General features: G+C 40.2%; 1 protein-coding gene across 12 annotated transcripts in view; it reads left to right on the forward strand.

Annotated features, from left to right (window-relative positions):
• Positions 1 to 16936, forward strand: part of LOC130492902 (receptor-type tyrosine-protein phosphatase delta) — a 618706-nt gene that overhangs the window by 530580 nt on the left and 71190 nt on the right. For all 12 annotated transcript variants that reach the window (XM_056866670.1, XM_056866671.1, XM_056866673.1 and 9 more), the window contains one exon: positions 5114 to 5289. In XM_056866670.1, coding sequence (XP_056722648.1) covers positions 5114 to 5289 — 176 coding nt within the window. The remainder of the gene's footprint in view (positions 1 to 5113; positions 5290 to 16936) is intronic.

The raw sequence follows: 16936 nt of genomic DNA on the forward strand, positions 1-16936 counted from the left end.
TTTTTTAGCAAAAGGAAAGTTCTGTTAATGAGATTATTCTATTATGCTTTCAGGTTTTCAATTTACTTTGAATGGCTCATTTATTGAGCCAGCTGACACGACTGAAATAGCCACACTGTCCACCTCTTTGCATCTCTCTAGTGATTCATGATCACATCAGACCAGCAAGTAAACCACCCTTTTGGTTTATTCCTAAATTATAATACCTCTGTCATTGGGATTCTCTGTATCTGGAGTGGACGACAGGAAGAATGCTGTCTGCTTCAGCTGGAATATATCCATGTGGATGTGTTTTCTTCCTTTTGAGAAATGAATCCATGAGGGTTTGTTTTTTACACTAATTTCTATTTCCTTACACCAAATTCTTGTCACTAACTGGGATGTATATTCCAACATTATTTTTGCAACAATTGTATATAAATCAACTAAAAGCAACAAAAAGCAACAACAAAAACAATGCAAATCCAAACATTTGAAATCTCAAAAAAAGAAATGAAATTATATCCAAAGGAGATCAGTGACACCAACTGCAGACTGCTTATTTTCCCCCACTAAATTTTAACTTAAAGTAGATGAAGAAAGATATTGATGGGCAGGGGAAACCAGAGGCAAGTTAGGCTTCCTTCACATGATCACACAAATCTGCCTTATACGGTCATATAGGGCTGCCAAGGCCCTGGTGGGGCCAGGATCCCATTGCCTGGAAGTGGCAGCAGAAGAAAAATTTAAAAGAAACTTCCGGTTTTACCATGGAGTTTCAGGTGATTCTTCGAGCTACCCTTTGTCACTTCTGGGTAGCTCTAGGAATCACCATGAACTCTATGGTAAGAATTTCCTGTAAGTAGGCAAGGCCTTATTTTTTGTTTTAATTTTTCTCTCAGGACACTGCCCCCCATAACCCTCCTGCTGGTTGCCAGGCACTGCCTGGTAACCCTACTATCAAACAACTGATATATCAAGATCAGTAGTTTCTCTGACTAGTAGCAGCTCTCCAGGGTCTCAGGCAGAAGTCTGTCCTATTACCTACCCTTGGATCCTTTTAACTGGAGGTGCCAGGGATTGAACCTAAGACATTCTGCATGCAAGCAGGTGCTTTGCTGCTCAGCCATGGCTATTCCAGGCCATGTATTGCCACTTTCCTTATGTAAGTAAATAATTCCTTCACTTTGGACTCTTCTCTAAACTGGAGGGCATAGTTGTAATAAGAGGAAGTTTCTCCCCCCTCAAATACCTGATATTGTGGAGGAGTGGGGAATCAAATCTGGTTCTTCAGATTTGAGTCCACCGCTCTTAACCACTACATCACACTGGCTACCAACATCAGCGTTCAGCTGATCATGATAATATCACTTATGCATATAAATCCTGATCTGTAGTTTGAAGTAGCATAGTTTACCAAGTGCTTGCAACTACATGTTTTTGTTCATCAGGTAGCTTTGCTTCAACTTCATTGTGAGGGTAGTGTACTTTCCCAACTGTGACAAGCCAGTTTTCTCCCCTGAGGGTATGCACACAGCCTCCAAAGATTTCTTTGGAATCTAGGGTTGTTTTAACCTAGATACCGTCCCCTCAGTTACCAGGTGTTCTAATGGTAGTGAGTGTATAGGCTTTGGGTTTGCAGCTGTGAGGTAAGTATATATACTGCACAAATAGTTTAAAGAGATTATTGAGGCAGGATTAGAACAGAAACAACAACGAATATTTATTTATTTACAAGATAGTTTCAAGGAATAGAACAGCAGCACATGTCTCCAGGCTGACAAAGGAGCAACCTGGCTGAGGCACTTAAAATTAGATCAGTAATAGCTTTAGAGAGTAGTTTGGATTTTCATTAACCTTTCAGACACAAACAGCCTATTAATGATTAGCCACTAGGTTGGATCCTCTCATACACACTCAGGATTCCACCCACACCAGCCCACTCTTCACCAAGAGTCAGACTCAATGGTACAAGGTCTGCTGATTCCTAGAGACAGACCTAATAAATGGGGCACTCTATTCTGTCCCAGAGATGGAGCTCTGCCACACTGCCAGGAAAAGCTACCCCTCACACTGTCTGCTCTTTTTCCTGAGCCAGACCTGAGTTGTCACTGCTGTCTACCGGAGACAGAACCCAACTCACTCTTTCTGTGCCTCCCTCCAACATTCCCTCTCCCTCCTGAAAGGTGACTGGGTGTTGGAACAGCCCTCCTCTGAGTGGCTGTTTCTCCCTTCAGGGGCAGGACAGCCTCCTGTCTGTCACACCTACACACACACACACACACACGGACCCTGGAATGTTGTGGTGCATGAGGAGGTAGGGTTGTGAACTCTGGTGAAGCCGGTCAGTGCCTTTCAGTTGGCTATGCTCTTAGAATTGACCCCTTCCTGAGAAGTGGTATGTTATACTATTCAGTTAGTCACCTACTAAGCAGGACTCAACTTAATTTACTCACAAAAGTAAGTCTTTGTATACAAGAATACAAGCAAGTTCTACATACTATTAAGTTTTAAAATCCAATGCTTAAAATATAACAGTTAAAGAAGTCTGATTTAATGAAAAGAGTCTGATTCACACTATCTAGAATAGCATATAAGTAAGTTCATACATACCAAAGCCAATATCTTCTGAGATTCCCTTATTCCAAAGAGAGAGATCTAACTTTCAAGCCTTTCCCTGCATATATTTATACTGTCTAAAATCAACTACATATGACTTGGTTTCTCTGAGATGTGCACAACTACACATCTACTTCAGCTGCATGCTCCTTCAGCTGCATACTCCCTGGTTACTACCATATAAGGAGTTCCTCTTCCAGCAGGGTCATTTGCTGGTCACAGTCATATACTAAACAGTCAGTTTTTAGCTTTGTTATACATCTATAATATTTAATTTTACCAACATCTTCATCTCCTAAAGAACATGATAAAAATGAATATATTTCCAACATTCTACTAAAACTATCATATACCTATATAATATATACTTATATAATAAGTATTATTATATATAACAAACCCGTGCAGTCTCCCAAGTTCTAATCAAGTCCCACCCCTTTAATTGCCGGTCTGTGATTGGCTCAACTCGTGAAAAAACATTTCCTTCCCCCCAGACCCAACTGCCACATAAAAAAGCATTTTAAGAACAAAAAACAAAAAATGGAGCCATTTGAAAGAAAGGGGGGGGGTGAAATCCAAACCTTGTTTTTAAAAAGCCTTTCTTTCTCCCAGAAAGAGCTCCCAGGAAGCAGGAAGCAATTGAATCCCTGCCTCTTTACACACTGTGCTGTGAGAGAAGCCAATCTTTGCTGCTTCCCCTATATGGCTATCAGCAAACAGAACAGAAGAGGGGTTTGGAAAGGGGGGGAGGAAGCTCAACGTGAGGAAAGTGTATGCTCGCTCTCTGAATCTGGTATGAGCTAGGAAAGACCGTTTGACTTGGGCAAGAAGAGGAATGGGAAAAGCCGAGTTCATTTAAGGTTGAAACGGGGTTGAGCCAAAAAGGAATGAGGTAATGTGCATTTTCAAAAACTTGATCCTTGCTGAAACAGGGAATGAAGGAGGCTAAACCGACCATGCATAACCGACCATAGGCTCAGTTCAGACAGCACACAAAACCATGATTTAATTGAACTAATTATGTTTAGGTCATTTATGCATGGTTGCTTTAACCTCCTTTATTCCCCGTTTCAGCCAGGATCAAAGTAACCCGGGTTGGGGAAAACTATGCATTGGCCTGAATGATCATGGACGAAACTGTGTGCTAATAGAGGCATGAATACAGAAAAACAATCTCCCAAGTTCAAATCGAGTCCCACCCCTTTAAATGCTGCTCTGTGATTGGCTTACCTTGTGAGAGAAGATTTCCTTCCCCCCTAGACCCAACTGCCTCATAAAAAGGCATTTTAAGAACAGAAAACAGAGCAATCCGAAAGAAGGGGGCGGGAAGAAATCCAAGCCTCGGTTTTAAAAAGCCTTCTGCTCAGAAAGAGCTCTCAGGAAGCACTTGAAACCCTGCCTCTTTACACACTGCTTTGTGGTTGGCTGTGAGAGAAGCCAATCTTCTGTGCTTCCCCTGTTTGGCTATCTGCTGCTGCCTTGAAGAGGGGTTTGGAAAAGGGTGGGGCGAAGCTCAACCCGAGAACAGCGCATGCATGCTCTGTGACTCCGGAATGAGCCAGGATGAACTTTCATTTGGGCCAGAAGAGGAATGAGAAAAGCCAGGTTCGTTTTGTGTTGAAACAGTGTTGAGCTTCCAAGGAATGAGGTAACGTGCATACTGAAAAATTTGATCCTGGCTAAAGCAGAGAATAAAGGAGGTTAAAGCAACCATGCATAAATGACCTATGTGTGCTTGTCTTAACACAGGCTATTATACTAATAAACTAAGATTTGAAGTTGGTTTGCTAACTAGTCTTAATCATGTTTGTGTTGTGTCAGCACTCTCTCAGACACAGAGAGAAGAATGTAAAGCCAGTTTTTGCTGAGCCAACTAGGATTTGAGTGACTGTCAGTGAGCTGCACAAACTAACCAGTTAAAACCGACCATGTTTTTGCATTATGTCTAAACCTAGCCATTATATACTTGTACATCCAAAAACTTGTGACAGTCCCTTAGCATAAGTTCCTGAAAGAACTTATTAGTCATGGGATAAGATGGTAGCTTCTCTTATGATCTGGTAACTAATTCAATAAAAGGAAAAGTAAATGGGCAATTTTCATGATGGAGGGAAGAAAGCAGCAGGGATCAGAGCTATGGGGTGGGAGTTGTATAATATATTCCTAAATGATCATTAAACACTTATTTAGTGACATTAGAGTTTACTTTGGTAGAAAAGGTTATTGAAGCCACACTATTAGATTACTTGTTTGATTTTTAAAGCTATTTCATTGTTCAAGTCTCATGTGTTAATTCAGTAAACTGGACCAAACAACTTGCAAATTTCACAACTCCACAAATTTCAAGAGTGGAGTGACCATTGTTATTTGTCTTAAGTGTAGATTATATCCAGCCATCTTAGTACCCAGGTGCAAAGAATAAATTGTTTTAAGTAGCTATTGAAAAAGAATTTATGCAGAAAATTAAAGTGATATTATGTGAACTTTCAGGTGTATGCCCTATTTTGTTTTCTAGGCATACCAGGCAGTGATTATATCAATGCTAACTACATCGATGGTTATAGAAAGCAGAATGCCTATGTTGCAACACAAGGAGCCCTCCCTGAAACCTTTGGAGACTTCTGGAGAATGATGTGGGAACAAAGGGGTGCAACTGTTGTCATGATGACCAAATTGGAAGAAAGATCCAGGGTAAGATTCTTGCGTATTTCTATATTTAGTAGCCCCTTTGGAAATGGTTTATCCATAAAGCTGACTTTAAAATGTGAAGACAGTAAGCCATCATGTATTTCAAATTTCATTGAAGCTACATTGTGCTATTATAAAAAAAGTTTCTTTAAAACCCCAAAACTACTTTCATTATTTATTTTTATGCATAATTCTCTTGTTCTCTTCTCCTACTTGGTATAGGGAGACTGTGACGAACAAACAGTTAGTCTTTGAGAGAAGCTCGGAGAAAGGGAGTGGGCAGAGCTAAGGAGCTCACTCTCACTGTTCTGAAGGAATTGATTCCAATTTTGGTAACCTGCGTGTTCAGTAGCTGTGTTTGACTCTGGGAACCTGAGGGTTCAGTTTTTCCTAAGCTATTGTGAAACAAATTCTATGGAGTGACAGGCAGAGAGCGGGAGGAAAGGGAACCCTTTCTCAGGTTACTAAAAGGGAATAGGCTCTCAGAAAGAGATATTCCAGATACAGGGTTTTGTTAACGAATCACTGCCACAGGAGTGGGGTAAAGATTTGAGGAGAAATTGGTGTTTCTCTGGGGGAGAGAGATTGTCTAATCTCTAACTTCCCTGATAGCTAGGCAGCAGAGTCTGAATAGAAACATCTATAACTGGGAACTGAACTGAATTTGTGAACTTAAGTTTAAGAATTGTAATTGTGTACCAGCTAAGCCATCTGAGATCTATGCCTTATCTGAAGGGAAATTTATAAAATAGCTCCGGTGCTATGCTTTTCCTAACCACTGTTTTCCCTCCAAATCCATCCCTTGTACAGTGTTTAATAAATCTCTGTTACTTGGCTGTTAACTTGAAAAAGCCTCTGGTGTCTCATTTCTACGGAGGTAAAATAAGTAAAGAGGACTAAGGAGAAAAATTAAAGCTCCAAATAAACATTCTGGAAAACAAGTAATCTCTCCCTCAGCATGCACTGGGGGGAGGGTCGTGATAGAGACCCTTCAGCACAATCCAGCCTACTCATAATTTTTAAATTTTTGCACCTATATTAACAAATTAAGTATATTATAAAAACTCATGCCGTCTTTGACATAATGATCAAACTGAGTAGTACAGTTGCATTGATCTTGAAATACATATTGACCCCACTGTATTTGCTTCAGAATCCTAAGGCTAGTTAATAGAACCCACTTATGCGATAGCATTTCCCAGTTTTCCTAGTGATAAACCACATGGATAACTAGACTGCTTATTTAACAGTGTTATCATGTTTTGTCCTGTACATATCAGTCTGTCTTATCATGATTGCTTATTACTTAACAAGGGGAGGCAGACTGAGATGTGATTTTAAAAGACAATCTGTGACACTGGATATGGGGTGATGGTTTAAAACAATCACTTGACATTTCCAATTGAAACACCACTAAAAGCTGTTATCAAAACCATTTACATTAAGCAAACACATCCTGAAATATTACACTATTCCAGCTTTTGATACTTTTAGGAGACTGTATTTTGTAACCAATTGAGTTTCTTTTTGCTTGCCTGCATATTCAAGCTTTATTAATATCTCTTGGTAATGATCACTGTAGGATTAATTTTCATTAGTATATACTATTTTATCTTGGTAGAACAGACTTTGGGTGGCCCTAATGTGAAATGTTGTTTGAGTTAAGCAAATGAAACCTTGCCTCTTTCTCATTATCTGCTTTAATAATAAAGGCAACTTCTAAATGGTATCTGTGCTATTGCTCAGTGTGATGGGAACAAATACTCCTTTGCAGAAGACTTCATTACTTAATGTTCAGAGTTTATCATGGCATTGCAGTCCACTGCTAGCCCATTCACAGAAATATGTTTTGGTATATCCAAATGAATTTTTGCTCATTCTACTTACTAATTGCTTTTTTCAGTTTCCAGTTAACTTTATTGTCTGCCTGCTCTGTCAAATGTGTTGGTCAGAATCATAATGCTTTTAGTGTATTAATTTGTTCAATGGTAGCACATGTTGTGAGGTCAGTTATCTTGTATATTTTATATATTAGAGCCAGTTACTGCATCCCTAAGAATGCTTTCCTGGGAGTAAGCCCCACTGAATAAAATAGGATTTTCTTCCAAGTAGACTTGCTTAAGATTGTTCCATATATACCAGTTTAAAAGGGGTTTATGGTAGATAGAAAGTATATGTTCTTTTGTTGTCTGATCAATGAGAATCCATATACTTATTGTCATTGCTATCATTGGGACCCGTCTCTTGTGATGAAAACTAATGTTATACCTATTATCTCACTTCCCCTTCAGCCTATATAGGGTAAGCCTGGTAAATTTATAAGCAGCTAAGCTGAATGGACCCTGACCTGGATAGCCCTAGTCTAGCCTGATCTCATCACATCTCAGAAGCTAAGCAGGATTGGCCTTGGTTAGTATTTGGATGGGACATCTCCAAGGAATACCTGACAGGCAATGGCAAAGTACCTCTGAATGTTTTTTGCCTTGAAAATCCTATGGGGTCGCCATAAGTTAGCTGTGACTTGATAGCAAAAAATAAAAAAGCTAAATGCAACTCACCAGTCATAAATGGCAGTCTGTGGTTACTGAGTAAACTTGATTTTTATTGAGCAACTGGGCTGTCTTATACTGAGAGAGGCCACCGATCAAAGCAGCTCAGAAGACAGTGGCAGATATAATTTTTTGCTGTGCACAGGCACTGACAACTGGATGAAGCTGGATGTAGCTATCAAGTTATCTTCCCTTGATTACAGGAGGCCTTGGCGAGAGGCTTAGCGATAACACCAGCAACTATGAATCCCACATAATCGCAAACAAGCTGAGTTCATAAAACAGCAACTTACAGTGAATTAGACTCTACTCTATCTCCTCGTAGGGAGGAAACTTTCCACAGCACTTTTTAAATTCAAGTCAGTGGCTGAAGCTACAGCTGCATATTGTGTTTGTTTATTTATTTATTCATTCATTTTACTTAGTAGTTATTACTTTTGAGTGGAGCTTAGCTGCCCTGCCTGGCTCAGAAGGACATTATTCAGCACTCTGCTCTGTTTTTGTTTGGTTTCCTTTTGATTTCAGCTCTGGTTTTCTGGTTATCTGGGCTTTGGCTTTTTGCTACACTCCCCAAAGAGCTGCACCTTCTTTTATTTTCATTGTCTTGTATTTATTTACTTTGACTAGCTGATTTGGGTCTGTTTTGTCCTGAACTAGGATAGCTGCCTTGGCAGGCTTGAGCTCCTTTTTGTGATGTTTGGTAAAACTACAAGTATGTTTTAATTAGCTTTGGGTTTGGGGAAAGGAACAGCCTTCCTCTCTGAACTATAGTTGCAGGCTGTATATTGTATTTTATCTAATTATTTATTCATTTATTTTGTTTAACTGTTATTATTTGAAAGTGGAGCTTAGCTAGCTTTTTGGCTGTGAAGGCTGTATCTGAGTTTTTACTTTGTTTGGATGTGTTCCCTTTTGTGGCTCTATAATTCCATAGGGAGACATGATTTTTTGTTACAAATTGAGCACTAAACTCTGAATTTGATAGACAGTCACCTTTTATTAACTCAAGCACTAAGGTGATTGAAAAGAATTGGTTATTATTGTGAGGAGGAAAAGAAATCACCCTTTCGAGGAACTTTCAGCACCCCAAAGGAAACAAACTAGAATGGACGATTTCCTAGATATTGGTTCTCCCACTATCTGCTCAAATCATTATGTACCTTTGCTCCTCAATGATAAAGCTCCACTGTTAACAGATACGAGTCTTACTAATGAGGAAAGAGATACTTTAGTCTCAACACCTAAGCCACCGGAAATAGATTTCACCAAAGAGCAATATTTAAAGATTCGCTTCAAGGATTTTGAATTTTCGGTTTTCCAAACACTTGTAATCACTCAGACTGTGAGTAAAGTTTATGAAAAGCTTGACCCATTACACCATTTTTTTTTTTTATAAACAGCCTGGTACCTCAGACTTTGTATCAAAACAGGGGGAACAGGGAGAATTGCATTCTATAAAAAATTTACGGAGTCAGCCCCCTCATTTATTAAAAAAGGACCAATCCAGATTATCACGTGCCCCTGAATTGTCCATCTCAATGATTGTAGTTCCAAAAGTCATAGTCCTTGATATTTATAAATTTCAGGATAGACTGATACTCAAATGAAAGGCAAGGAGACACTTATCTTACTTGCTAGGACTCTCTTATGTTTGCTTACTTGCTAGGACTCTCTTATGTCGAAAGGATGCATGGCCCAATTCATCATGACCGTATTTTATTACATTTTAATTCTTCATGGATTTCTTCTTTGATACAGGAAAAACATCAATTTCTTCAGAATTTTGGGATTTTTCTCTTTAGATATTTCAAAACTGGGAAAGTCAAACCTCTGATTTCATCGAATAGGTTACCAGCTAATATGAATGAAGGAGCAGCTAATGAAAGTACTAGTTATTCTAAACCCAAAGAAACACTCCTAGCAGAAACCTCTACTGAGAGTAGAGAGGAGAAGGTGCTAATTGATTTGTGTCCAATGGTCAACCCTTGTGTAGTTACGGAGAACCCTTGTGTAGTTGCAGAGATCTCTAAAAAGATTGAGAAAATCCCAAATAAAGGGAGGTTTTTGCAACTGACTGATCCACTACAAATGCAGAAGGCAATATTAGACCATGGCTAAAAGATTGACTCAAATATAAATGGGCGGCATGGCTTTTTATGGCACAAAAATTGAGACTTGGACATTATAAAATAAAATGGATTATATAGAAACATTTCTAGAATAAGATGATATATTGAATATGATTTTAAATGATATTTAGATTTAAAGGATATTATTAAACTTATGTCAGAAAATGGAAAGGGATGGATGTTCCAGAAAAGAAAAAACAAAAAAGGGATTGGATTAAAATTATGGAGGAGATGGAGATTAACTCTTGGGATAGTGGGAGGATTAGAAGAATTATTGTGTAAATACATAATTTTTGGGGGAAATGGAAGGTTACCTTTTGTCCTGATCCAAAATGTAAAATTTTATATGATATGAAATTTTGGTATTAGATTAATATTAGGATCAGAATATATTAACGATGGATTGTTATATTTTATTAAGAGGTAGACGGAGGTGGGGGGGAGCCAATTTTTTATGTTTATTTTTAATCAAGACAGCAACTTATGTATTTATGACATTGATATTACTTTTAGACTGTTGTTAATATTATGAAGAATTTATAGTTTAAAAAAACCAATAAAATTTATTTTAAAAAAGAGAGAGAGAAAATCCCAACAGATGCCAAGCTTCCCAAAGAGTTATCACCTCCAGAAAAAGGGAAAGATCTGGTGTTGAGCAATGTGGGCCTTTTCTCTTTCTTTTCAACACTTCCACAAATAGAGCAAAATAAGTTCTTGTAGGTTATCCGGGCTGTGTGACCGTGGTCTTGGTATTTTCTTTCCTGATGTTTCGCCAGCAGCTGTGGCAGGCATCTTCAGAGGAGTAACACTGAAGGACAGTGTCTCTCTGTGTCAAAGTGTGTTGGAAGAGTAATATATATAGTCAGAAGGGGGTTGGGTTTGAGCTGAGTCATTGTCCTGCAAAAGTATCAAAGGTAATGTGCTGATCATTGTCCTGTAAGTATCAAGGTAATGTGCTAATTAGGGTGTGGTATGTTAATGTGGAACCATTGTATCCTGAAGCGATCTGTTAACATGTGGAATCCAAAGCTAATCTGCATGGCTATTGTGGACTGTAGTCTTTGCTAGTCTGGAGTTTTTCAGGACAGGAAGCCAAGCCTTATTCATTCTTAAACTCTCTTCTTTTCTGTTAAAGTTGTGCTGATGTTTATTAATTTCAGTGGCTTCTCTGTGCAATCTGGAAAAATAGTTGGTAGAATTGTCCAGTATTTCAGTGTCTTGGAATAAGACTCTGTGTCCTGTTTGGGTCAGTCCATGTTCAGCCACTGCTGATTTCTCAGGTTGGCCAAGTCTGCAGATTCTTTCGTGTTCTTTTATTCTTGTTTGTATGCTGCGTTGTGTGGTCCCGATGTAAACTTGTCCACAACTGCAAGGTATACTATATACTCCTGCGGAGGTGAGGGGAGTATATATACTGCAGGAGTATATCGTATACCTTGCAGCTGTGAACCCGGCTCTCTAAGATATTAGTCCATCACTCTCAACTATCCCATACTAGCTCTCCAGTGGAGATGTTTCAGAGGTATTATATGTTCAAAGCTGCCACCCCCAGACCAATGACAGGCTGCTGCATTTTGCACTAATGATAGCTTCCAGGTCATTTTAAGGGTTATGTGTTGGGAATTAGACAGCGAGTTTTTGTCTATGCCGGGACAACAAAGATAGTTATATGTTTATAGTTGTTTGCATAGTCACAGGGAACAGTGCTGGCCACTTAGCCAATGTTGATTGGTCAGTTAAGCTGGTACTGGTCATGTGATGTTCAGTTGCATTCCAAGAAGCAGCAGTTAAACTGCCGTTTTGTAGTAGAGAGAGACTTGCTATGTATGAACACTTCTTCCTCAAGTTATGAGCGACATGACAGTTGTTATTTTGTATCCCAGGTTTACCCTCCCTATAATATAGTAAACATTTGTTTTGTTAAAAGAAAGCTATATGTTCAGAGTCATTTCATTTCATTTAATTAACCTTTATTGGCATACCAAAGACGGAGATAGAAAAAACAACAACAAAATACCTCCAAAGGGCAATACATATAAGTTACAGTCGGGTTAATAAAACTTTTCTTGTTCTTTAAGAACTCCTGTAAGAAATTCAGCCATGGTAGCAGTAATTTTGGGATCATGGTCACTCAAAAGAAATTTGCATTTCACTTCATTACTCCTGTATGTCTTGTATTGGAGCAAAGAAGATAGCAGTTTATCCCGCTGAGTCACATAGAAAGGGCAATCTAAAAGGATGTGGTCAATTGTATCTAACAAGTTTAAACCGCATGTGCATAGGCGTTCATGTCTAGGGATCTGGAGATATCGGCCTAAGAGCATCCTAGATGGGAATGCATTAACCCTAGCTAATAGAAAAGCGCGGCGTTGAGAAGGTATCTCTAGGTTATCTAGATACCTAGCCATTTTACCCGATCCATTATTAAGGCCTAGGGCCGCCGGAGAGCAGATGGGGGGAAGAGCTGGGTTAAAATTCTGCAATTCTACATCAAGGAGATGTTGCTTGATTCTTTTAAAGATGTAAGATTCATTGGCCAGAGCAAGATTATCTAAATCAATTCCAATTTGACAGAGTCTAGATCTAATCAATATGTCCCATGAGAAATAATGAAGTTCACTTTTCAAGAAATATAAAAGGGAACCTGGCTCAGTTTGAAAATATAATTTGAGCCAATATCTTATTGTTTGAATCCAGGCTTTGGTGGCAATCAAGTTTTGCCCAGTTTCATAACAAATTGTGAAATATGAGACACATTTAGGTATCCCCAATATTTGTCTAAGAAATATGGCTTGGATGTTCTCCACTTCTTGATTAAGAGTTCCAAGCCATAAGGGAACTCCAAACAGAAGTTGGGGAAATATTTTCAAATTCAGGATTTTTATCACTGCAGGAACACACTGATTCCCCTTCGCGTAGAAAAACTGCTTGAGTTGATTTAAGGAAATCTTGGTGGCTTTAATAGTATTTTGTCGATGTATAGACCAATTGAGATTATAGTTATAAGTAATTCCCAAATACTTATAGCTTTTAACTTGTTCAATTGAATTCTTCCCAATGTGCCATTTGTATGAGGACTTTTGGAAAATACCACTACTTTTGATTTGGAGGAGTTAATAGAAAGTAAATTAAAATGGCAATAATTATTAAAAGCATCTAGATATCGTTGGAGGCCTACTTTAGTGAAAGAAAGAATGACGGTGTATATGTTCAGAGTCTTTGTGTGTGTGAACCATAATCCACAAGATCACAATCTTTTCACATTTAAACTCAACAAAATGCCAGTCTAGATATTACAGTAGCATGTATCAGTGAAGCTAGGTCAGATGAATCAAGATAAGGAGACCACATTTTGGGTAAGGTGTAGTTGAAAGAGGGTGTTCTTAGCAACAGCACCAAACTTCTTTTCCATTAGCAAGGTTTGGTCCAAAATAACCCTCTAGCCTTTTTACATGATTTGTCAGGGATAAACTCACCAAATCCAGAGTTGGCAGGTCAGTCCCTACCAGGACATCATCTTTCTCCACAGCATCACTTCTGTCTTACCTGAATTTAACGTATCCTCAGTTAAGAGTAAACTACATTTGATCTCATCAGCTTCTGGAATCTTAGATTGAAAATACAGAGCTGGGTGTCATAGGAGTAATATTTATTTACAGTACATGACAACAGTATATGACTGGTGAGAGGTAGCAGTTTGTGTAAGCCTCAAAACAGAAAGATGTTCTAATTTATAGCTTTTTTAAAATTTTCGATATCATGAACAAACAAAATAGCTCAAAGTAGATCAGCAAACTCTAAACAACTATTAAAATGTAACTGGTATTCTAGCAATGTTGTTATTCTTTTGGTTTGTATTTTATCATGCTTGGGGGACAGTGAGCAAGGGAGACGAGGCAGCCTTGATAATTATTTTATCTTGAAGTCAAGAGCATTCTGCTGTGGGACTTCATCTCCTTTCTATCTTCTATCACATTTTTGTTTACTTGCCTTCCTGTGCTCAGTCCTGCAGCTTTGCTTCAGCATTTCTAACCTGTGCTGCATAGATAAAGGGATTTTTTTGGAAGGGGAACAGCATCAGCAGAAACAAACTTAGTCGCCTCATTAGCATGTGTTAGATGTCTGACTAACCCCAGCTTTGAGAACTTACATATTCAACAGCTGACTACATTGAATGAAGATGTTACAGTGAATTAGTTATTCATTTGTTTGCCTATAGGGAAGCTGCAGGGTAAGGGGAACATTTTCTTTTATCACCCTTCACACTGCATTGTTCTCACTTTAAATCTTATTTCCTGAGTCTAACCTGACCTAACCAACCCTCAGAGAGAAATTCAGCCCCGTTATCATGCTATCACACACATACTATATATCAGAAAGGATTATACACATCATGGTGCATGGAAGAATGCTGATAACATATTTATTACATGCATGAGTCTCGTTTGTATGAAATGAAAGGAAAATATTAAGGGATGGAAACCTGAGAATTCTAAGGCAAGAATACATAAAGCCATTTAAAGCATTAGTATTCCTGTATTTGTGACTTGTGGTAGGATTCTTGCTGGCTTAGCATTTAATTGCGGAATATCTAGAGCTGGCTACCAGACCCTGATTCCAGCCCTTCCCTGGCATTCAACACCAACCCCCTGCCCATTACACTACTGACCCTGGCATGCAACTGAAGACACTGAAGACTGATATTGGATGGTAATGGCCACAACTTTATTGGTTACAGCGACAGGCATTGGCATGGCATTGGTGTGTGATCCTTGTCATCGACCAACCACCTTGCTGGTTGATGCATTTTCCTCCCAGCCCACTTGCTGGGAGCCTATGAGATGGCTGTATGTGGAACCCACACAGACGGACGCCAGCTTAGTGGTCCCCTGCTACTTGGCGGGAGGCCATTCTGCCAGCCCCTGAACTGGGCATGTCCCCTGACAGCCCCTCGAGCTGGACATGTCCCTTGACAGCCCCCTGAGCTGGGCTTGTCCCAATCCAGGCCTCCCCCAAAATCCCTTATTGGGATCCTCCAGGTGGGGAAAAGGGGACACGCAGGCCGGCATTTCCCCCAAACTGGATCCAGCCCCCATGCCAAACTGCCACAAGAGATGGCTGGAGACCCTCCGGGACCTGACCGACTCCCACCAACACCTAGCTCTGTAACCACGACCACAGGTTGTGCCAGATGTCATGAAGCTGAAAGTCCATCCTGACCATGGCCACCTTACCAGTAGGCCGTACTACTGGACCCCCGTGTCAGAAAGCTCCTCTGCCTAGGCCCTTGGGTCCAAATTGCTCTCTCACCACTGTATGACCAGAGCATCTGAGGGTTCATGAAGCCTTGATCCATGCCAAAGCATAGGTGCCAAGGCATCCCAGTGCACACCACGAACACACAAACATGAGAAGTCCAGTCAACTGGCCAATGCTGCACATTCCCCATTCCAGGGCACAATACTGTGCCTGGAAATCCAAACTCATTTCCTCCAAGGAGCTGCAACTCAAGCAGAACCACTTAAATTATTCCCTCCCGTGGCCTGGCGTACCCCCTACACTCCACAGATCTCCCCCTGGTGATGGAATGAGGGCCAAAAATCCTTCATTCAGTCCCCGTCCATACACAACCTGCTGGCTCTGCCCTCTCCCCAGCGCAATCCAGCAAACAAGGCTCGTGTATGAGTCAGAACCTGTGCTTTCCTGTAATATTTCATGTATTTGTTTTCTTCTTCCTACTTGTATACCCACTACAGTCCCAAGTAGTTTCTGTGCAGCATTATTTAATCAATCAACAATGTAAATTGCTGTGGGAAAACAGCTGAGGATAGAGGGAGTTTGGAACAAAGCTAAAATATGCTATATAGAAATAATATTGTTATTACCTACTTTCTATCCACTAAAATACATTACTGGGTGAAGAAATGTTGTTAATTCATCAGTAGTGAGTCACTACAGTGTGTTTCAACAGCTTTACTAGGACATTGGACAGTTTATATGGAGGATTCATTGATATTCTGTATCATCGCCATTAACAATGTTTTCCTTACCTTAGTATTAGTGTGCTTAGAGTAAGGCTGTTGGGCGGGGGGGAAATCGGGAAAATTTGGGTTCGGGTTTAATTGGCCTTTTTTTTTTCTCGGGAAAACCCGAATGCCGAATTCCCCTATACCAGTAAAGGTGGGAATTCGGCTTTAAATTTGGGATTCCTGAAAAATTCGGCCATTTAAACCCATTTTGTGGCTTTCTGTGGCTCCTGGGAGGGGCATTTTTGCAGGTAGAGGTCCCAAGCCAGACACCCTGATCTAGCTATGCACTGTACACACATAGAAGTAAGCTTCTATGCTTGCATCTCCAGCTGGATAGGATATCATACATAAAATTCTCTATGCCCCTCCAATAGCCAAAAAGCACGTGGCAAAGGCACACACTGGTTCCACCCATTGCAGGCTGTGTGCAGCGGCTCTGCTCCAGAAATGGAGCTCCTGCTGGGCATGCTGCTTTGTCCCCTTCCACCCTGTTTTCCGCATGGCAGGGCATTCTTCTGCCCGCCCCTCATACACAGCCTTTGCTGGGGTGCGGGAGCGAGCTTAGATTGGGCTGGAGAATGGGGGGGATGAATCAGGCATGCTGTGTTGCCTTGCCTCCTTTGCCCATTTAAGGCATCCTCGCCCAGCCACCCAGCCGTGTTTGCTGGCTACAACAGACCCGTCCGCTCTCCCTATGTTTAATGGTTTGTTCTTGTTCTGCTTTTGTCACAGCTTAGGCGGTTTTTGGAATTGGGTCAGATCTAGTTTGGGGAAGATGCACATGCGTGCCTGCTTTCCCCTTTTGGGGACCCCCATAAAGGGTCTTCAGGACGAGTACCATCAAGGATGCCCGTCTCAGGTGCTGTTGTGTGGCTCCACTCCCAGGTGGTGAAGGGACCACTTAGAGATTTATGTCCAAATAGAACCACTGATTCGCCACTCC

The sequence above is a fragment of the Euleptes europaea genome, unplaced genomic scaffold, assembly GCF_029931775.1.
Source record: "Euleptes europaea isolate rEulEur1 unplaced genomic scaffold, rEulEur1.hap1 H_1, whole genome shotgun sequence".
NCBI classification, from domain to species: Eukaryota; Metazoa; Chordata; class Lepidosauria; order Squamata; family Sphaerodactylidae; genus Euleptes; species Euleptes europaea.